Source organism: Panthera tigris, chromosome B1, assembly GCF_018350195.1.
Source record: "Panthera tigris isolate Pti1 chromosome B1, P.tigris_Pti1_mat1.1, whole genome shotgun sequence".
In the NCBI taxonomy this organism is placed as follows: Eukaryota; Metazoa; Chordata; class Mammalia; order Carnivora; family Felidae; genus Panthera; species Panthera tigris.
In genome coordinates, this window is record NC_056663.1 from 28,320,924 (window position 1) to 28,343,488 (window position 22,565).

General features: G+C 41.2%; 1 protein-coding gene across 1 annotated transcript in view; it reads right to left on the reverse strand.

The window, feature by feature from the left end:
* Positions 1-341: 341 nt before the first annotated feature.
* GSR (glutathione-disulfide reductase) overlaps positions 342-22,565 on the reverse strand; it is a 45,110-nt gene continuing 22,886 nt past the window's right edge. Inside the window, exons 6-13 of the mRNA XM_007093975.2 lie at positions 19,954-20,008; positions 15,875-15,974; positions 12,268-12,354; positions 10,826-10,984; positions 7,235-7,346; positions 4,633-4,764; positions 2,841-2,974; positions 342-996 (exon numbers count right to left, since the gene is read on the reverse strand). Coding sequence (XP_007094037.2) covers positions 847-996; positions 2,841-2,974; positions 4,633-4,764; positions 7,235-7,346; positions 10,826-10,984; positions 12,268-12,354; positions 15,875-15,974; positions 19,954-20,008 — 929 coding nt within the window. The 3' untranslated portion in view covers positions 342-846. The remainder of the gene's footprint in view (positions 997-2,840; positions 2,975-4,632; positions 4,765-7,234; positions 7,347-10,825; positions 10,985-12,267; positions 12,355-15,874; positions 15,975-19,953; positions 20,009-22,565) is intronic.

The following is a 22,565-nucleotide window of genomic DNA, read 5'->3' on the forward strand; positions in this document are numbered from 1 at the left end:
CTTAGCAGAAGAAGGGACTCTGAAGTATCTGAATTCCTCTCCTTCTGAAAGAAGAAATTACTTCTAAAATGTCCGTCCCTTATATAAATCTTTCCCAAGTTTGATGTACTTCACCTCATAAAAGGAACACAATTTTTAATCTTTTAAAACAAAAGAAATAAAACAGAGGAGGCAGGTCTCTCGTGTTACATGCTTTGACAGAAAGGTCACAATTTTGAAGCAGCTTTGCGATATGCAGAGCACAGTACTGGCTTCAAAAAAAAAGAAAGTTCAAGGGGCGCCTGGCTGCTTCAGTCAGTTAAGGGTCCACTGATCTCAGCTCAGATCTTGATCTCAGGGTCATGAGTTCAAGCCCCACGTTGGGCTCCATGCTGGGCGTGAAGCCTACTTACAAAAAAAAAAGAAGTTAAAATGACCTGTGCACTTGCATTATCTAAATGTGAAGAGCTGCTGTCAGCTTCATCTATAAAAATTAGCAAGCTATGTTCATTCAAGTACCTTAATTAACTGTACTTCATATAATTTTATACCTGGGATGAGGCTGAGACAAAAACAAAACAAAACAAAAAACCCAGCTAGCACAGAGCTGTTAAAAAAAAAAAAAAAAAAAAAAACTTTAAAATAATTGGTTATTGTGAGATGCAAATCAAATGGAAAGCCAGGATAACAAAACAAATTTCTAATTACATAAATAAGTTCTTACTATTCACTGAAAATTTCCACTATTGGAATATTCTGATAACAATAAAGAAACACATAAAAGGGGAACAGTGAGTAAACATGATTATTTGGTTCATTTCAGAAGGTCTGCTGGTCCAGCTGCCAGCCATTGGAGTCCCTGGGTTCTCAACGAAGTGTGACCAGTTCTTCTGACGAGGTAGGGTGAATGGCAACTGTGTTGTCAAAGTCAGCTTTTGTTGCTCCCATTTTCACTGCAACAGCAAAACCCTGCAGCATTTCATCACACCCGATTCCTTGCATATGGATCCCAACCACCTGGGGAAAAAAAATTTTCTTTAAAAAAAAAATGGAGGGAGGGGCGCCTGGGTGGCTCAGTTGGTTAAGCATCCAACTTTGGCTCAGATCATGATCTCACGGTTCATGGGTTTAAGCCCCACATTGGGCTCTGTGCTGACAGCTCAGAGCCTGGAGCCTGCTTTGGTTTCTGTGTCTCCTTCTCTCCCTGACCCTCCCCCACTTGTGCTCTCTGTCTCTTGAAAAAATAAATAAATGTTAAAAAAATTTTTTTTTAATTTTTTAATGTTTATTTTATCTTTGGGGGGCAGGTGGCCAGAGAGAGGAGACACAGAATCTGAAGCAGGCTCCAGGCTCTGCACTGTCAGCACAGAAACCTGACATGGGGCTTGAACCCACAAACCGCGGGATCATGACCTGAACCAAAGACGGACACTTAACCAACTGAGCCGCCCAGGCGCCCCCAAAAAAGAAAAATTCTTAACGTAAGTTTTTATTAGGTATACCAATCAATTATTTACTAGTCATGAGAGATAAGTGACATTTTAAAACCTCTAAAAAACTTGTATCTCCTATCTGGGTATGGCATAAGAAAGCCTGCCTGGTGCTATGCAGTCCTGCCTCAACATCCCTCCCTTGCCCACCCCACACAGCCCTCCCTCAAGCTGTCCGCGCTCTGGCCCCACCAGCTTTCCTTCTGTTCTGAGTATTCACCATGCCCTCTCCATTGCACAAGTTGTTCCTTCTGTCTGGACGATTTTTCCTCCCCTTCTTTAAGAGTGAAAGCCCATTCATTCTTCAGATACCTACACTTGCCTCCCCAACCAAGTAAAATTACTTTCACGTGATCTCTCCATATATGTCCATCATGACTCTATCACAATTACAATGCTCTATGTATTTGGGGACTAGAAAAATTACAGTCCATCTTCCCCGCAGATTTTAATCTCTAGACAGAGGGGACCTGCCTACATTTGCTTCCCACTCTTTCTATATGACCAAGCACGAAGATGGCCCCCAGGAGGCACTCAATCCATACCTACTGGATGACTGCATGAAGGACCATTAAGAGACATTTGTTTCACATCACATTTCCCAGTTTGGTTTCTCAATAATTTTAAACCTAGGTTAATGTTCACCTCCAGCAAATATTCTTAGCAAAGTTAGAATGTATAAAATTTAGGCACAAAAATATTTTGTTTAAAAGTAAATCAATAGGGGCACCTGGGAGGCTCAGTCAGTTGAGTGTCCGACACTTGATTTCGGCTCAGGTCATGATCTCATGGTTTGTGGGTTTGAGCCCAATATCTGGCTCTGTGCTGACAGCTGGAGCCTGCTTGGAATTCTGTGTCCTTCTCTCTCTGCCCCTCCCCTGGCTTGCTCTCTGTATCTTTCTCAAAATAAATAAAAATAAACTGTGAAAAAATAAATTTATCTTACACTTACCAGTATTTCTGAGGTACCTATCTATTCTAGCCCATGGGTCAATGACAGTGGGCTATCTGTGGTGTTCAACCTTTCTCTCTTATGTTTTAAAAGCAGTGGATCCTGGGGCACCTGGGTGGCTCAGTCAGTTGAGTGCCTGACTTCAGCTCAGGTCATGATCTCGCAGTTCATGGGTTTAAGCCCCATGTCGGGCTTTGCGCTGATAGCATAGAGCCTGCTTCGCATTCTCTGTCTCCCTCCCTCTCTCTCCCCTCCCCAGCACCCACTCTCTCTCTCTCTCAGATAAAAGTGGGACTGCACCAGTTGAATCAGAGAAGGCTTAACTCTTTACTTGGTCTCCCCACTTCCCACCACACCAGAATACCCCCATCCCTGACAGGCCTGAAGACATTCTTAAACTTACTGCATTTTTCCCATACCTTCTCCTCTTTGGTGGCACAAACCATTTTCATCACACATTTTGTTTTCCTTTTGGTAACTGCATGATACATTGGGGTAAAGGTGGTTGAATAGGTCTTCACATTTTCTTTTCCGTATTTATGAATGGCCTCATCTATAATGCACAGGGGGAAAAAAGCATCTGTCAAAAACTTAAGCAATTCTACCGAGTTACTGAAGAAGAGAGATGGCCAGAAATATATAACCTGAATCAAATTACGAGGAGATACTGAACAAAACTACAACAAGGGATATTCTACAACATAAATGTTGATGTCATGAAAGACAAAAGAAAGGCTAAGGAATTTTGTCTCTTGATTAAAGGAGGCCAAAGAGGTATGAAAACTGAATGCAATGCATCATCCTGGTCTGAATCCTGGCCTTGGGGGGAAAAAAAAACGTTAAAAATGACATTATTTGAGGGGCACCTGGCTGGCTCAGTGGGTGAAGTATGGGACTTTTGACCTCAGGGTTGTGTGTTTGAGCCCCACCGTAGGTGTAGAGATTACTTAAAAAAAAAAAAAATCTAAAAAAGAAAAAAAAAATGACATTATTTGAGATAACTGGCAAAATGTGAATAAGATCTAATACTGCATCAATTTATTTCTTTTTTAATACCTTTTTTGTAAACTTAAGTATAGTTGTATATAACATTATGTTAGTTTCAGGTGTGAGACATACTAATTCAACAATTACAAACATTAGGAAATGCCCACCGTGATTAAGTGTAGTCACCATCTGTCACCATACGAGGTTATTATAATATTAATAACTATATTCCCTATGCTGTGCTTTTCATTTCCATGACTTATTTATTTTATAACTGGAGGTCTGTACCTCTTAATCCTCTTTACCTATTTTGCCTATCCCTCTACCCAATATTGTCTCAATTTAAATGTTATTATTTGAAAACTGTACTGTGCTTATGTAAAGGAAAGACCTTGTTCTTAGGAAATAGATACTGAAGCGTGTGTGGTGTGTGTGTGTGTGTGTGTGTGTGAGACCATGTGTGTCTGTGTGTATGTGTAGAGAGAGAAAATATGGTAAAGCAAAAATGTTATGGGTATACAGGAGTCCTTTGTACTACAGTGTGTCCTATTACAGAGAAAATGTTCCAAGATCCCCAGTGGATGCCTGAAACCATGGATAATACCAAAGCCTATGTACAGAATTTTTTCCTATTCATACATACCTATGATAAAGTTTAACTTATACATTATGCACAGATTAATAACTAATAAAAATAGAACTACATCACACCGTAATAAAAGTTATTTGAATGCGCTCTCTCTCAAAATACCTTATCACACTGCACTCACCCCTCCTGTGAAGATGTGAGATGATAAAACGCCTCCGTAAGGAGATGAGTGAAGTGAATGATGTAGGCGTTGAGACCTAGCGTTAGACGACTACTGACCTGACAAGAAGTCAGGAGGATCATCTCCTTCCAGACTGTAGTTGGCATGGGTAACTGAAACCACAGAAACTGAAGCCACGGATAAGGGGAACTATATTTTTGCAACTTTTCTTTAACTCTGAAGGTAGTTTGAAATAAAAAAGCTAAAAAAAGGCAAAGAGATCCACAGGGTGAGTTGTAGAAAAGGAATTATATTTTCCAAGTGTTAGTAGTTAAGGAGGAAATTGGAATTGTGATAAGAGGCAACCAAAAAGGAATGTAACTTAGGGGGGTAAGACAGATTTAGCCAGAAACTTCCCCCTGAAGTTAGGGGGAAGGAAAGAAACTATAAATCACCTTCATTTTTAAATACCTACCTTCCGTGAGTCCCACTGTTCCAATAGGGGGGTGGCTGAAGACAACGGTAGGGATGTTGTCATAGTCTAGTTTGGAATCTTTTTTGCATTCAAAAAGTCTATGGGCAAGTTTTCGGCCAGCAGCTATGGCAACTGTAAAGATATTTTTAAAACCGTGTTTCAGTTTATTGTTCATTTTAAAACAGAATTGTTCTACTAACCATTTATTCATCTGGCTTAACATACTACTTCTGACAAAGTTTTATGCCAGTGTTCATGATAAGATCTAGCTCAATATGAAGGCCTATCAATGACTTAGTTAACAATTCAAAACTACCAGCTTATATGAATTCTGTACACTCTACTAAGGCAAAAAAAAAAAGGGAGGGGACACACTAGTTCCCAATCTGGCAGTCACCTACTTTATTAGTATATTAGCTTTTTAATACAATATGAAGCAAACTACATCAGTTTTGAGCAACTGCAGTTTTACTTTATAATCATATTCATTTCACAGTAAGGTGTTTTTGTTTTCGTTTTTTTAATTCTCTAGAAGGCCCCGCAACCTCAGCCTCTCTATCAGGAACATTGTGGCTCCTCATCCCTGGCTGGTCCTGATGCATTAGGGGTGAGCTCTGGTTTGCAAGGATAAAGACCACATTTCTGGATGGTGAATGACCCCCCCTCTTTCCCACTCTCCCTTGCTGTCCAAGGGGAGTCCTGGGCCCATGTGAGTCTGATGTTCATGGTCTCAGACAATCACCCGTTACATGCTCAGTCGTACTATTACCGACTTGACACAGTAAGATGTTTTTTAATTAAAAAAATTTTTGTTAATGTTTATTTAATTTTGAGAGAGGAGACAGAGTGTGAGCAGGCGAGGGGCAGAGAGAGAGGAAGATAGAATCTGAAGCAGGTTCCAGGCTCTGAGCTGTCAGCACAGAGCCCGACGTGGGGCTCGACCTCACAAACCGTTAGATCATGATCTGAGTCGAAGTCAGATGCTCAACCGACTGAGCCACCCAGGCACCCCTTAAGTTTATTTTAAAAATTATTTTTACTTCTAGGGTGCCTGGGTGGCTCGGTCAGTTGAGCGTCCCAACTCTCTGTTTTGGCTCAGATCATGATCCCAGGGTCATGGGATCAAGCCCCGCACTGAGCGTGGAACCTGCTTAATAGTCTCTCTCTTTTTCCCTCTACCCCTCTCATGCTCTCTCTCTAAAAAAAATTTTTTTAAATTATTTTTGCTTCTGACTTAAGTTTATTCCCCTTAGCCTGTTTTTATCTCTATATTTAGAAAAAAATGCCTGCATTCAGTAAAAGCATCAGTTATTAATATTGCTGATTTCAAATTGAGTTTTTTTTCCAAAATAAGATATCAGTCGGATACATAAGAAATTCTCTTCACTTTGATATAATTTTTGACTATTAGATTATGTTATCAAGTTTTTGAAACTTTGCTTGTTATTTTGCTTTTGTTAAGAGAACTTCCTAAAAGGGCTAAAAGGCTTTGGGTATTAGATTGGGATAAATCTCTATTCTGAGGAAAGAGCCCGGGCCATTTTGGAAAGGCTGGTAAGGTACCACAGGGGCACAAGGGGTATAGAGTGAAAGCAGGCGCTTATAAAGGTGGGACAAAGAGCTTGAAATGGTGCCAGTTAACTCAGAAAGTAAACTGAGGTATGGGATTGGGGGAGGTGAGTCAATCTTGGTCACATCAAGAATAAACAATTCGGGTTCCTGGCTGGCTCAGTCAGTAGAGCACATGACTCTTACTCAATCTCAGGGTCAAGAATTCAAGCTCCATGTTGGGCATGGAAGCTACTTAAAAAATAAATAAAAACCTTTAAAAAAAAGACTAAGTAATCATATAAGAATGTCACTCTAAATTACTTATTCCCAAAGCCACTTCCTTCCACTGTCACCACATGCAACTCAGATCCTAACTTAAGCACTCTTCAGAGGGTGGTCACATCATCTCTGTAACAATTTCAGTCTTCACTAAGCACTTTTAAAGTCTTTTAAGGAAAAATGAATATTATTCAGAAAACATAAGGTACCAAACTATTTCAGTACATTCTTATTATTTTGACAACATTAAGACACCATCCTGGGGTGCCTGGGTGGCTCAGCCGGTTAATCATCTGACTCTGGCTTTCAGCTCAGGTCACGATCTCACAGTTTGTGAGTTTGAGCCCCATGTCGGGCTTGTGCTGAGAGTGTGGAGCCTGCTTGGGCTTCTCTTTCTGCCCTTCCCCTGCTCACTCACTCTCTCTCAAAAATAAAAAACAAACAAAAAAAAGACACTTTGGGGCGCCTAGATGGCTCAGTTGGTTGAGCATCCAACTTCAGTTCAGGTCATGATCTCACTGTTCGTGAGTTCGAGTCCCGCATTGGGCTCTGTGCTCACAGCTTGGAGCCTGCAGCCTGCTTTGGATTCTGTGTCTCCCTCTCTCTCTGCTCCTCCCCTGCTTGCACTCTGTCTCTCCAAAAATAAATAAAACGTTAAAAAAAAAATTTTTTTTTTTAAAAGACACTTTGCTTAAGCTGATTTGACTGTTATATAAACAGTTTTATATTGACACACAGAGCCTCTCTTACCCAAGAAAAGAGGAAACAATACCTGGAGTGAGAAGAGCTTTTCCACACACATCTCCAACTGCATAGACACCTTTTACGCTGGTATTCTGGAATTCATCTACTATGATGTGCCCTTTATCATCAGTTTGAATCCCCTAAAACATTGAAAGGATATCATGTAAATATTTGGCCTCTCCACAAAAAATGGAAGATCAAACCTCTGGATCTACTTCATCTCAAACACCTCTTCAGCCCAAATCTCTAAAACCCACAACCCTCGACCACAAGATGAAAAACATCTCAACAAGTAGGCAAGTTCAGATCTTTTGCTTAATTTAAAAATGTAAACACTTTATCCAATTTGGGGGTGTTTAACAGAACCCGCCTTTGCAATACAATTCAACTAACCAGGTAAGCGTGAAAAGGAAACACTCAGCTAACAGATGCGCTACCTCGTATAGCTGCTAAGTCCATCGAAGACTGCTTTTAAAACTCTTTCCACTGAAGTGCTCCTCTTGAAGCATACTAACTCATAACTTAGAGGGGACAGCCTGAAGCAGTCATCAAAAGCAGGTTTCTTGGAGGCTTACCATTTTAACTTAATTTAATTAACTTATTTTTTAAACAAATTCTTTTTTAAGCTTATTCGTTTTGAGAGAGAGAGAGATACACACACACAGACAGACAGACACAGCATGAGCGGAGAAAAGAGAGAGACAGAGACAGAGACAGAAACAGAGAGCAGGCTCTGTCAGCATGGCTCCAACTCCGAAACCATGAGATCATGACCTGAGCTGAAATTAAGAGTCAGATGCTTACCCCAGGCACCCTGTGGCTTACCATTTTAATTTTAAAAATCCGAGTAAGTTTGGCATTCTAAAACATACTGACATTTTCTTTACCAAATTTTTTCCCCTGTATCTTGAGTTAAATTTTTGCTCCAAGAAGATGGCCTTGCAGATCCCAGGTGTATAAACTCCCAGGTGGGAAAAGAGACAGTGGACGTAGGTAGCACAGTAATTAAGAGTATAAACATTAGAAGGAGAGAGACCTGGATTCAAATCCCAGTTCTGCCACTTACTAGCTATGGGACCTTGTATAGCCACCTATTTAGCAACAAATACTTGAGTTTCTGGTACAAATAAGGCATTAACCTAGTCACTGTGAATAGTAATAAGAAGTACGGATATGCTCTCTGCCCCGTGGAGTTTACAGCCTGGTGGACCGATTATTATCTCTGTGTTATTCCTGGTTGCCTCGTCCTTACTTCTCAAAGAGTTGGCAAGATTAAAGTAGATTAGTAACATGTTGAAAAGACCTACACATAGTAATAATTCCATTTGCATTATACAACTATATCTTAACATTGAGTGAGGCTGAAAACTTTTATCTCATTTTTTAAAGATTCAGCAAATAGTTGAAAACTGGACCTACCACTGCCTGTATCTGTACAATGGCAAAATATCTCTTAAAAGATAAAAACCTGGAAGACTAGTTGTCTGTTTTCATATTAATAAAACCAGTTTTACTAAATTTCATCAAATAGTAAGATTAAAAAGAAGGAAAACATCTTTCTGGATAGTTTACTTTTGAAAATGCTAAGGGGTGCCTGGGTGGCTCAGTCGGTTGGGTGGCCGACTTCAGCTCAGGTCACGATCTCGCAGTCTGTGAGTTTGAGCCCCACGTCTGGCTCTGTGCTAACAGCTCAGAGCCTGGAGCCTGCTTCTGATTCTGTGTCTCCCTCTCTGTCTTCCTCTTCCCTGCTTGCTCTCTGTCTCTCTCCCCCTCTCTTTCTTTCTCAAAAATAATAAACATTAAAAAAAAAAAAGAAAATGCTAAAAAATACCTTATAGGAAATGAAAAAGGAATCTACATGATACAGGATATTAATATTAGAACACAAATCAAAATGTTACACACCATTCAAGAGGTTCCATCAAATACATAAACCTCAAACATAAAGCAATCCTATTATTACTTGTAGAGTGGCACAGCGTATCTGGAGAATCGTCATCAATAACAAAAGCAGCTGATTAACATGGACAAAGTTCATACTGTATACCAGCATCTAAACTATTTACTCTGCATGCACTTTCTCATCATATACCCTTCTCTATAAACCAGTAAGACAAGTACTATTTTTATTCCTATACTTATATGAAGCAATTGAAACTTAAGAGCAATTAAGCTGCTTGCCTAAGAACATATAACTGGTGAGTAGCAGAACTAAGATTCAATGGGGTGCCTGGGTGGCTCAGTCGGTTAAGCGGCCAACTTCGGCTCAGGTCATGATCTCGCGGTCCATGAGTTCGAGCCCCGCGTCGGGCTCTGTGCTGACAGCTCAGAGCCTGGAGCCTGTTTCAGATTCTGTGTCTCCCTCTCTCTGACCTTCCCCCGTTCATGCTCTGTCTCTGTCTCAAAAATAAATAAACGTTAAAAAAAAAAATTTAAAAAAAAAAAGAACTAAGATTCAAAATTGAGTCCAACTCTGGCACCTAGACCCCAAGCAACTACAGTAAGCTTCCCTTGAGAATTTAAAAGAACAGGAACGCCTGGGTGGCTCAGTTAGTTAAGCGTCTGACTCTTGATTTCGGCTCAGGTCATGGTATCCCAGTTTGTGGGATCGAGCCCCACATTACGTTCTGTGCTGACAGTGCTGTGCCTGCTTGGTATATTCTCTCTCTCTCTCTCTCTCTCTGCACCTCCCTGGCTCTTTCTTTCTCAAAACAAACAAACAAACATTAAAAAAAAAATTTAAAACAACAACTAAGAAAGGGGCACCTGGGTGGCTGAGTTGGTTAAGTGACCAACTCTTGGTTTCAGGTCAGGTCATGATCTCACGGTTTGCGATCTGAACCCCGCGTCAAGCTCTATGCTGGCAGTGCAGAGTCTGCTTGGTATTCTCTCTCTCCACCCCTTCCCCCATTCACACTGTGTCTGTCTCTCTCAAACAAATAAATAAGCTTAAAAAAAAAAAAAGTAAGAATGTTAAGTATAACCCTGTTAGATCGGCTTCACATCCACATCCGTCCCCAAACACCTACAATGTCCAGGATGACTGACATACTCAGCATTGAGATTAGAGCCGCAGATAATAAGGAATAATTACAGGGCTTTAAAGAGACAAGTATCATAGTAAAAAGGAAATCTGCAAGGAAGAGGCTAGTCAGGGCACTGCTGGACAATCTAAATTTGAGGTGGCAGAGACCTGATGTAGGGTGACAATACTAAAAAGGGAAAAAAATTTTTTTCAATTATGGAAAGCAATGGGATTTGATGACAAACTGGATGCATGAAATAAAGAGAAACAAACCTAATAGAACCCACCAAAGTTTAGGTGGCCATGTTTTGGAGAACACAGAACTGCTAACAGATTCAAGAATGCTTTGGTTAGAGGTGCCTGGGTGGCTCAGTCGGTTAAGCGTCCGGTTTTGGCTCAGATGGTTCATAGGTTCAAACCCCACATTGGGCTCTGTGCTGACAGCTCAGAGCCTGGGGCCTGCTTCAGATTCTGTGTCTCCCTCTCTCCTCTGCTCCTCTCCTGCTCCCATTCTCTCTCTCTCAAAAATAAATAAACATTAAAAAAAAAAAAAAAAAAAAAAAAGAATGCTTTGGCTAGACTAAGTCAACTTACCACTTTGTTCAAATTCAGGCCACTGGAATTTGGGTCCCGCCCAATGGCCCAAAGCAGGCAGTCAACATCTGGAATCGTGGTCAAGGTGGGATTCCTACCAGGAATTGAAGTAACCATGCAGAGTTCCAAGCCTGAGGAAGTCTTTTTAACTTCCTTGACCTATTGGCAAATAAAATTGTGTTAATTGAGGATAGGGAGAGAAGAAGGAAAGCAAAGAGGAAACTAGAATCCTTAACATTTAAAAGATCCCCACTGAATCCTACATGTGGATCCTCCATGCTGACACATTCACTTTTGCCCAAAGGCCACCAACATGGCAACTCCCAGGGGCCAAGACGGTTTCCTAAGTTGGCCCAAATCACCCAGCCAACGGCCAGAAATGTCAGCTGGAAGCTCGTGTCAACACCCTAACGCTTCAGCCTAAAAACAAGGCATTTTAGGAGTGCCTAGGTGGCTGAGTCGGTTAAGTATCCAACTTCAGCCCAGGTCATGATCTCAAAGGTCATGAGTTCAAACCCCACATCCAGCTCTTACTGTCAGTACAGAGCTTGCTTGGAATCCTCTGTCCCCTGTGCTCTCTGCCCCTCCCCTGTTCACGTGCTCACTCTCTCTCTCTCTCTCAAAAATAAATCCTTAAAAAAATTTAAAAACAAGGTATTTTAAACTGTGCCTCTTAAAAATGGTGATAAAAATTTAAGACACAAATATAAGCACAGTGACTCGCAACTACAGCATGGAGAGGAAATGGGCTGTAGTAGCATCACTAAGACACTTCCTCACACCCCACAAGTGATATTCTCCTAGATGTTCTTAATCAGAATGAGGAGAAGGTGATAGTCGAGTCAGAGAAGCTGGTGCATGTGGTTTAGTAAAGATCCTAAAGGGTGCTGACCCCACTACCAGTTTAGTACTTTTACAAATTCATAAAGCAAGTTCACATTTATTATTTTACTTGATAGGACCATCGCCGAGAGGGGGCAGCCATGGGAGAAAAATGCTTTTATAAGCCTAATGCTCCAGGAAAATTCTGAAATTTAGTGATTCCCTAAGAAGTAAAGTACTTTATAATTTGATCCATCTGCAAAATTCAAAAGGGTCTGCTTTAAAAATAGATTCCATAATATTATTTCCTCAAAATATAAACTCGGAAATTAAGGATGTTCAATAAGGCATTTGAGCACAAAAAAAATGAAGTTTTAGTTCTAACTAAATTCAACTACCAGATTTTTAATCTTTTATACCTTGGCTTCACTAATATATTGAGAAATACAGCTGTGTAGGATAAAGAAAAGAATTGGTAGTACTCTAGAAAGGGAACCACTGATGGGGGTAGACACAGAGTTTGTGTTTATAAAACACTCAGGTGAAGCCGAAAGCAGAAAGTGTGATTCACAACATACAGATGACCAAGGGCTATCAGCGTGACCTGGGCTTGGGCATACCTGTGAGTACTTCAGGACCTCTATGCCAGAATTCTCCAGCTCTTCAGTGCAGTTTGAACTGATAATTGAATCAAAATTTCTAAGTACCTGTATACAAACAGAGCCACCAGAGGGATGGGTGGTGGGAAAGGAATAAAATTTGATTAAAGATACGTTACATGATTCAAAGGGGCACCTGCACTCCAATGTTTATAGCAGCACTATAGATAATAGCCAAAGTATGGAAAGAGCCCAAATGTCCATCAACAGATGAATGGATAAAGATGTGGTGTGTATACACACACACACACACACACACACACACACACACAATGGAGTAGTGCTTGGCGATCAAAAAGAATGCAATCTTGCCATTTGCAGCAACATGGATGGAAGTAGAATATATTATGCTAAGCAAAATAAGTCAGGCAAAGAAAGACAAATATCATATGATCTCACTCCTATGTGGAATTTAAGAAACAAAACAGATGAACATAAGGGAAGGGAAGCAAAAATAATACAAAAACAGAGAAGGAGACAAACCATTAAGAGACTCTTAAATACAGAGAACAAACTGAGGGCTGCTGGAGTGGAGGTGGGTGGGAGGATGGGCTAAAGGAGTGATGGGCATTAAGGAGGACACTTGTTGGGATGAGCACTAGGGTCTTATATATAAGTGATGAATCACTAAATTCTATTCCTGAAATCATTATTACACTGTATATTAACTAACTTGGCTTTAAATTTAAAAAAAAAAGATATGTTACAAACTTGGGAGCCAAGTATCAGTATCCTCCCTCCTATCTCTTTCTTCATTCACAGCCGTATTGTAAGTAGAGTTTTAATCTATTTTCCTACGTCACCACCAATGTCTGTATTACGTCTGACTTCACCAACTCCAGTTTTAGAGTTAAACAGGCAACCTTCAGGCTTCTACTATCTTTGCCATGTCCTTCTCCTCACAAACTTGCTCCTCTTTTCCATAATTATATCTTGGGACCAAAAATTCTCCTTCCTGTTTCAGTATTCCAGGGCAGCTTCCACTCTGATATGATTTAAGGGAGGATCTCTCTAGCAAAATCTCCTATCTAAGCAGAAGAGTCAAGAGCATGGCCTTGGAGATTTCTTTGTGACAAACCCCAGACAGGGTAAAAATGGGAGGATTTGGGGCACCTGGGTGGCTCAGTCGATTAAGCGTCTGACTTTGGCTCAGGTCCTGATCTCACGGCTCTTGAGTTTGAGCCCCGTGTTGGGCTCTGTGCTGACAGTGCAGAGCCTGCTTAAGATTCTCTCTCTCCCTATCTTCCTCTCACTCGTGCACATGCACATGCACTGTCTGTCTGTCTCTCTCAAAATAAATAAACTTAAAAAAAAAAAAAAAGGTGGGAGGTCTTGAGTCATTCGTAGGATAGTTCTAAAACGGAGTTATACCAGGACAGGGAAAAGAGGGAGAATGAGCCTGATGCATTGGGGTTTAGGGAGGGCAGGAAGGCCAAGTACAGATGCAAATGAGCCTATTTTCCAAGTGCAGGAATTATGCACTCTATTGGCAAACTGCTGCAGCTTGTTTCCTTATTCTCCTGGGGGTTAATTATATGACAAGTCTCAAAGGCAAAGAGAAAGTTCCTTCGAGTATATGTTGACCTGGGTTATCAGTTTCCCTTGTCTCCTTCTATTTGCTCAAATAATCAAGAATTAGAACCATAGCATCTGAGTGGTTAGGGATCTGATAAATCCTGTCCTCGAAGCATTAAATGACTTACCCAAGTCACACGCTTGTTAAGGTCAGTTAGATTCTTAGGCCAACACTCTTGCTATTGCCTCAAACCAGGTCTCTGAAAGCTCTAGTACTGTACCAAAATCCAGTGGTACTTCCATGATTAATTTAAAAATATAAAGTAACACTTCACCAGGTAAGACACAGAGGCTGCATTTTAGCAGAAAAAAACTGTTGACCCTTGAGCACACGTTTGGACTACACAGGTTCACTTATATGCAGATTCTTTACAGTACAATTCTGTAAATGTATTTTCTCTTAGGATTTTCCTTTTCTTTTCAAGTAAGCTCTACGCCCAATGTGGGGCTTGAACTCATAACCCCAAGATCATGAGTCACATGTACTCTACCCACTGAGCCAGCCAGGTGACCTTCTCTTAGGATTTTGTTAGTAACACTTTCTTTTCTCCAGCATACTTTATTCTAAGGATTTGATATATAATACACATACAGGAAGCGCCCAGGTGATTCAGTCAGTTGAGCGTCTGACTTTGGCTCAGGTCATGATCTCACAGTCCGTGAGTTCAAGTCCCACATTGGGCTTGCTGCTATCAGCACAGAGTCTGCTTTGGATCCTCTGTTCACCCCCCCTCTCTGTCCCTCCCCTGCTTGCACTGTCTCTCAAAAATAAAACATTAAAAAATATATACATAACACATTTATGAAATATGGTAATTGACTATTTATGTTATTGGTAAGGCTTCATGTCAAGGTTAACAGGAGGCTATTAGTTTTTAGGGAGTCAAAAGTTACACTCAGATTTTCCACTGCACAAAGTGTCTGTACCCCTAACCCCCAAGTTGTCCAAGGGTCAATTGTACTGGCCTGGGCTTTCTAAGATCTTAGCTGACTCTCAGTTATGATGCTAATTAATAGTCACAAAACCTTGCTTGGTCTTAATTTCATCTATCAATGGCATTTCAATAAGATGATCTATAAGCTGCCTCTATCACTATTATCTTTATATTGTGGTAAAAAATACATGACATTAAATTTACCAACTCAACCATTTCTACAGATACAGTTCCGTAGTGTTATGTATTTTCACTTTGTGGTACCACCCATCTCCCAAACTTTTCTCCTGTCCTTAGACAATTCCCCATTTCTTTCTGCACCTAACCCCTGGCAACCACCATTCTACTTTTTGTTTTTCTGAGCTTGACTACTCTAGATACCTCATGTAAGTGGAAATCACATCAGATACATCTTTTTGTGACTGGTTTATTTTACTTGGCATGATGTCCTCAAAGTTCATCCATGCTAGAGCATGTGTCAGAATGTCCTTCCTTTTAAGGCTGAAAAATATTTCATTGCACAGATATACACATTTTGTGTATTCATCTGTCTGTCAATGGACACTTGGGTTGCTTCTACCTCTGGGCTATTGTGAATAATGCTGCCATGAACACAATTGTGCATGTAGGTTTGGTAGGTTTTCTTTTAATACAAAGAATTTAGCAAATTTTTTTGACTGAGTGTTAATAATCTAACACTACCTCCTGACCATGTGAAACTGATTTCCAGGATAAGAAATTAACCCGACAGTCTGTTCAATTTAACTAATATTTATATTTAAGCCTGCATGTTTCCTTACTAAGGCACCTGATATTATCTAGCACTTCATGAAAAAAATACCAACCAGTTTGATGAAATGAAAATCATTATCATCTACTGGCAGCTGGTAAGGACATGAGGCCCAATTCAACAGCTCCTTTGTGGTTTCACACAGAACAAACCAACCAACCTCCACATGCTTTGGACCCTAATATTTAATGACAACATAGAATATTTTAAGTGTGGACTTTTAAAAGATTAACATCAAGCAAAGGGAAGGGAAAAGGACAGAATTTACCTTATCATGGCGTATCATCAGCGATGTCTTTGAACCCAGAGCAGAAAGAATCCCAGCTATTTCTACAGCAATGTAACCCGCACCGACAATGACGCTGCGACTAAAATGAGATAGAGGGTTAATATTTTTGTAAATAAACTTATTTTGGAATAGTTTTAGATTTACAGAAAACTTGAAAAGATAGCACAGAGACGTCCTGTATACACTTCGCCCAGTTTTTCTACAAGTTAACATCTTGCATAACCATGTATCAATCACCCAAACTAAGAAATTGGCATTGGTACACTGCTATTGACTAAACTCCAGGCTTTACTCAGACTTCACCAGTGTTTCCATTCATTTCCTTTTGCTGCTCCAAGATTCAATCCTGGATACTATATGGCAATTTTACATGGAAAATATCCCTTTGTAGAAGGGAAATAGATTGTTAGTTGTTAAAAGTTCTTTAGCCTCATTTCTTCAGAGAGAAAACAAAAAAAAAAACCTGACACTAGAGATGATACCTCATGAGGGACCTTTGCACCTAAAACTAAAACTGGCAACATGCTCACCACAATTCTTCCCTGCTCAGAACTTCTCCTTGATCATTATTCAATTCTACCAATCTTTGCAATAGGTTAAAGGCCAATTAAAGCAAGCCATTTAAGTTGTCAGGTCTGAATTAAAACTAGACTCCCTGCATAAATTTTGGTCTAAGAAGGCATCTTAAACACTAGATAAATGCTGACAGAGGTCAGAATCAGTGGTGGAGAAGGTGATCCTGGGCCTAGAGCAACGAAGGGTACTTCCAAGCTGCAGCCTACAAGGTAAGTGCGGAGCCATCCCATTCAAGGCTGGAGTTCTTGAACACTTTAAGCACAGTCCTCGAACATCATTATAACGCTTGGATAAGAAGTAAACCATCTGGGGGCACCTGGGTGGCTCAGTCGGTTAAGGGTCTGACTTTGGCTCAAGTCATGATCTCATGGTTGGTGAGTTCAAGCCCAGTGTTGGGCTCTGGGCTGACAGCTCAGAGCCTGGAGCCTGCTTTGGATTCTGTGTCTCCTTCTCTCTCTGCCCCTCTCCTGCTTACACACACACACACACACACACACACACACACACACTCTCTCTCTCTCTCTCTCTCTCTCTCTAAAAAATAAACATTAAAAAAATTTTTTAAAGACATAGGCCATCTGGGAAGAACAAAGGAAACTCTTCTTTACCACCTTCTAATGGTAAGGTATCCATGTGGTGAGTCTGTGCCATCAGAAGGCTCTGATCTAGATAGAGGATGAAGTGTGAACCCAAATGGTTGCAAGTCAGCTTATCTCACAACCCAGGATTTGACAAGAGAAATGTCTACATAGCCTGGAAACCAATGAACAGTTCTTCTTCCAGTGCTACCTCCCTCTTTTCTACTATACTTGATCTCTTCTCCTTTCTTTGGGTCTTCCCTCCCCTTCTTCTTCCCCTTACCCATTTTTCTTCCCCAAACACTTATTATTACTACTTTGGTTAAGCATTGTACTAGGCGGGGTGGGTAGCAGCTCCCACCCTAGAGGAATTCCTGAGGGGAGACACGTGCCGGCATGTGCCAAAGCACAGAGTCACCAGTTAGTGTGTGCAGGATCGAGGACTCAGAAAACACTCTGGATTCCTGAAAGATGAGCAGCTCCTACAGGAGTTGAGGATATTTCTAAGCAGAGGGGACATATAAGAAACAGGTGTAAACAAGCTAGCTTCTTCAGAGAACTGTGACCTCAGTGTTTTGCTCTCAGCTCCCAGAGGCACCTCTCTTCTACCTCTTACCACTTTAGTATCCCCCAGAAATGATCTTATATCCTCCAAGTTCCCAGAGCATGTCTCATCATTTATGGCCCTTGGAACGACTTGGACCACAACATTCCACAGGTCAATGCCCCGGCCTCCATCCAACCATAAGTGCAATGAGGGAGTGCCTGGGTGGTTTAGTTGGTTAAGCATCTGGCTCTTGATTTCAGCTCAGATTATGATCTCACAGTTCATGGGTTCAAGCCACGTGTCGGGTTCTGACAGCGCAGAGCCTGCTTGAGATTCTCTCTCTCTCCCTCTGTCAGAATAAATAAACTTAAAAAAAAAAAAGCCCAATGAGGGCAAAAACTGAATCATACAGCCCATAGCACAGGGTACCTTACCTACAGAATCTGTTCTTTCTTTAATTACTTACTTACCAAATTAACAATGATAAAGGACTCTTACAAAAAGAAGAAAAAAAAATTGTTCATTCAGTTCCTATGTTCCCAGAGTCTTTTGTTTCTAAAATGCATACATTCATTTATTAAATTTGTATTGGTAGCATTAAAAAAATTTTTTTAATGTTTATTTTTGAGAGAGAGACAGAGTGTGAGGAGGGGAGGGGCAGAGAGAGAGGGAGACACAGAATTTGAAACAGCCTCCAGGCTTGAGCTGTCAGTGCAGAGCCCAACACAGGGCTTGAACTCATGAACCACAAGATCGTGACCTGAGCCAAAGTCGTACGCTCAACTGACTGAGCCACCCAGGCACCCCGCTAGCATTTTTTTAAATGTTTATTTATTTTTGAGAGGGAGAACATGAGCAGAGGAGGGACAGAGAAAGAATCCCAAGCAGGCTCCACACTGTCAGGGCAGCACCCAGCATGGGGCTCGATCTCGTGTACCATGAGATTATGACCTGAGCTGAAATCAAGAGTCCAATGCTTAACCAACTGAGCCACCCAGGCACCCCTAAATCATTTATTTAAAAAATTTTTTTTTTCAACGTTTTTTATATTTATTTTTGGGACAGAGAGAGACAGAGCATGAACGGGGGAGGGGCAGAGAGAGAGGGAGACACAGAATCGGAAACAGGCTCCAGGCTCCGAGCCATCAGCCCAGAGCCTGACGCGGGGCTCGAACTCACGGACCGCGAGATCGTGACCTGGCTGAAGTCGGACGCTTAACCGACTGCGCCACCCAGGCGCCCCTATTTAAAAATTTTTAATGGACAAGTATCTATAAAGAAGCTTCTCTGAGGGTGAGTCTAGATTGACTTACATCATCCAAACATGACAAGTCATGACCACATTTATGGGAACATTCTCACATGTGTCATCATTCAATCCTAAAACCAAACAGTACAGGGTGGATCGTGAGGGAAGAAAAGCTGTTCTCTAACATAGTTGTATGCCCTGCAGACAGCAAATCTAAAAAGACTGTGCTTTTCTCAAAGCCAGAAGATGGCCTGATCCAAATATCTCAATGGGAGGTTTTCACTGCAGCTATGGAACTGCAGAGAAGCCCTCCTGCCCCTTATTAACTGTGGCTCCAGATCATTAAAGGTAAAGGCATAGACATGGATCATTAGTCACCCTCCACGAAGGCCTTTAGAAAAACACAGGATTAAGACCTCAACTGGACTGGAAGCACCACTGAGGGAGCAGCAGAATTGAGCAATACTGATTCCAGCATGAGTGCTACTCAGAAGGGGACAAAGGCCAGTCCCTGGGTGAAAAGGGTCCCTCCTCCAGCCCCTACGTGTCCTTGCTTATCAGGAGTGAAAGGAAGCTCTCTCCATCTAGAAAACCTCCAACGGGCAGCTTCTTCAAATTAGAGAAACAATCTTCCTCAGTATATTTTTTTCTCTATGTATCTAAATCCATGACAAATTTATACTAAGGTTTTGGACAAACACACATAAAGGACAAATTCAGAAAACCTATTTTTTTGTGACAGTGACAAAGCCTTCATTCATGGAGATTCCCTTTGCACTAGCTGCTTTGGAAACCAGAATCAGTTACTTGAGACACATTATCACTTGATGCTGTATCCAGGTGAAGAAAGAAGATCATTTTAGGACTTTACTATTTATTCTCCAAAACCACCCTATATTTGATTCTGGTCCAAAAAAGTGCAATGAAAGATCCAAGTCGTTCACTGGGGTATTAGTGGATGAGATACCCAAAGTTGAAAAAAGAGAAGTAGGAGAAGACAATTCAAGGAATGCCTGCATTTAATGGTTGGGAAGGGGAGGAAGAAGAAATGTTAGCTAGAGAGACTGAGGAAGAAGGAACACTGAGGTTGGGAAGGAAACCAACTTACCCAGGCAACTCTTCCAGTTGGAAAAATCCATCACTGGTAATTCCTAGGCTGGCACCTATATAGGAAAATGCAATACAGATCACATAGACTGAGCTTCCTCTTGTAAAACGACATCAACGTTTTGTACAGGACCCGGACATTTTCTCAGCCATCACATTCTGTTTCAACAAGTTTTATCCAAGTTTCCACTTGGGAACCTCCCAACCCAGTCTTCCCTGAGTGCACATTTTTGTTCTGTCTAGGAATAAAAAAAGAGCAGTAACAACCACCTTTAACATTTCTCTGAGGAACTAGGATCTTCTTGGCCGTCATGAATAGACTGTCAGCTCTGCTTCGCTCTCCTGCCCCTTGGCTCAGCCTCAACCCTCTTCTCCATTTTTCTTCAAAAGTTTCAACCAACTCTTCCCTCACTGCAGATGACTTCCAAATATCCTAGTTGTGACCTTCTCCCTAAGTGCCAGTCCCATATTTCTAACTGCCCTGCCACATAATTCTACTTTGCCTCAAACTCAGTACGTTTAGAACTAAACCTTATGTTCCAACCGTATCCCTCTCTCAAGTTCACCAGTTCAGTTAAATGGACCACCTTCCACCAATAATCCAAATGAAGTCCTAAGTTGTCAATCTGTGATTCCTTCTCTCAAGGGTCCACCACAATATCTAATCAGCCTGGGTAGCTCAGTCGGTTAAGTGTCCAATTTTGGCTCAGGTCACGATCTCACGGTTCGTGGGTTTCAGCCCCACGTCAGGCTTGCTGCTGTCAGCACAAGAGCCTGCTTCAGATCCTCTGTCTCTCTCTGTCTCTCTGCCCCTCCCCTGAGCTTTCTCTCTCTCAAAAATAAATATTTAAGAAAAAAAAATTTGCACTTTGCTAAATTCAAGGCACCATGATGAAAGGACACATCCTGATTTCAGGTGTGATGAATACACTTTTTGTAATGTGTCCTGAAATACAGTACCTGACTCTCCCTTCTCAGAGTCTGTTATGCCCGTTCTCTTCTCTGATGCTGGCATGGAACAGTGGCTCAGTTAACTGTCTGCAGAACTGAGCTTTTCCCGTATAGGTCAGATGCTAATGCTGGGCTTCGTAACCATGTCTTCACCCCCTGTACATTCTACTGTGACAGCTTCCTGAACTGATCTCCCTCCGCTGTAAGTCACTGTCAGATTAGTTTTCTAAAATTATCACTTAGATCTTGTCACTACCCTATTTATAAGCTAACCATTATTTGACCCAGTTGTCATGAATTATAGATTCCTTCACTTAACTCTGTAAGTCTCCACAATTTGGCCCTGACCCTCTTCCAGTCTCAGCTTAATGAATTTGCCCCCAGAACTTCAGTGCTGGAAAAACTGGTTGAACTGGCTGAATGTCCTTCGAAGACATCTTTATTACCCACTGGTTCTTTCAGTCTTCCTCTTCCTCAGCATATACCGCTCAGTGTGTGAGCCCCTTTCCTGGTAAGTTGTTTTGCTTTATGCCATCCCTTAGTAATCTGTCCCACCTGTGAACAACCCAAGGCTCACTGTCTAGAAAACACCATCTAGGGGAGCATCTGGGGGGCTCAGTCAGTTAAGTGTCCAACTTGAGCCAGGTCATGATCTCATGGTTCATGAGTTCGAGCCCCCGCATCAGGCTCTGTGCTAACAGCTTGGAATGTGGACCTTGCTTCAGATTCTGTGTCTCTCTCTCTTTCAGCCCCTCCCCTGCTCTCTCTCTCTCAAAAATAAAACTTAGAAAGAAAGAGAACAAAACTTGGAACACTTACCTTTTATTTCTTTGCATTTGTTTTTATTACAGGTTTTAAATTAATAAATGTATGTATCTTAAAAATCCAAAAAGCACAACAGAGCATCTAGTGAAAAGCAGAAGTCCTTCCCACCCTCAACCTCTAGGACCCTCAGAGAGTCAGCATGACAGGGCTTAGAGTATCCTTCCACACATATTCCAGTGTGTGTATAGTCTCCCTGCCTTTTCAGAAATTTCAGAAAGACACAAATTGGAGCATACTACACACGCTGTTCCACACCTTGCTTTTTTGACTTATCAATCCTGGAGACTGTTTCATATTAGGATGCTTATGTCCAATCTTCCCAACTAAATTTTAAGGTACTTGAGAACAGCATCTTACTATCTTTTATGGTAGTTGTTCTTGACCTTTTGGGAGTCATGAACCCCCTTTAAAAACCGGTGGCAAGTTTTGGATCCTCTCCCCAGAGAGAATAAAACACATAAATGCACATACGCTCAAAATTTCCCATATAAATTCAGATTGGTCACAAGTCTTCTGAAGCCAATCCAGGGAGAATACAGAATATGTATAAGCTATGATCACCACCCAGAAAGACCTTATAATCTAGTTGGGGAGAAAGACATGAACAATGTTTCTTATGTCAGAATAAGGCAGTATGTTCATGGCTCATCCCTGTGTGCACAAAATGCAAGAGCAAATATGACTACCTGAAAATACTTACTACTTTAATTCTAGAATTCTCTATGTAAGAAAACTGCACACAGAGGCTTAACAGGTAATTAAGTTTCATCCCTACAAGATTTCACTCCCTTGAGCAAAAGAGTAACTCAAGACCTGTCTTGTAAATAACAATCCACG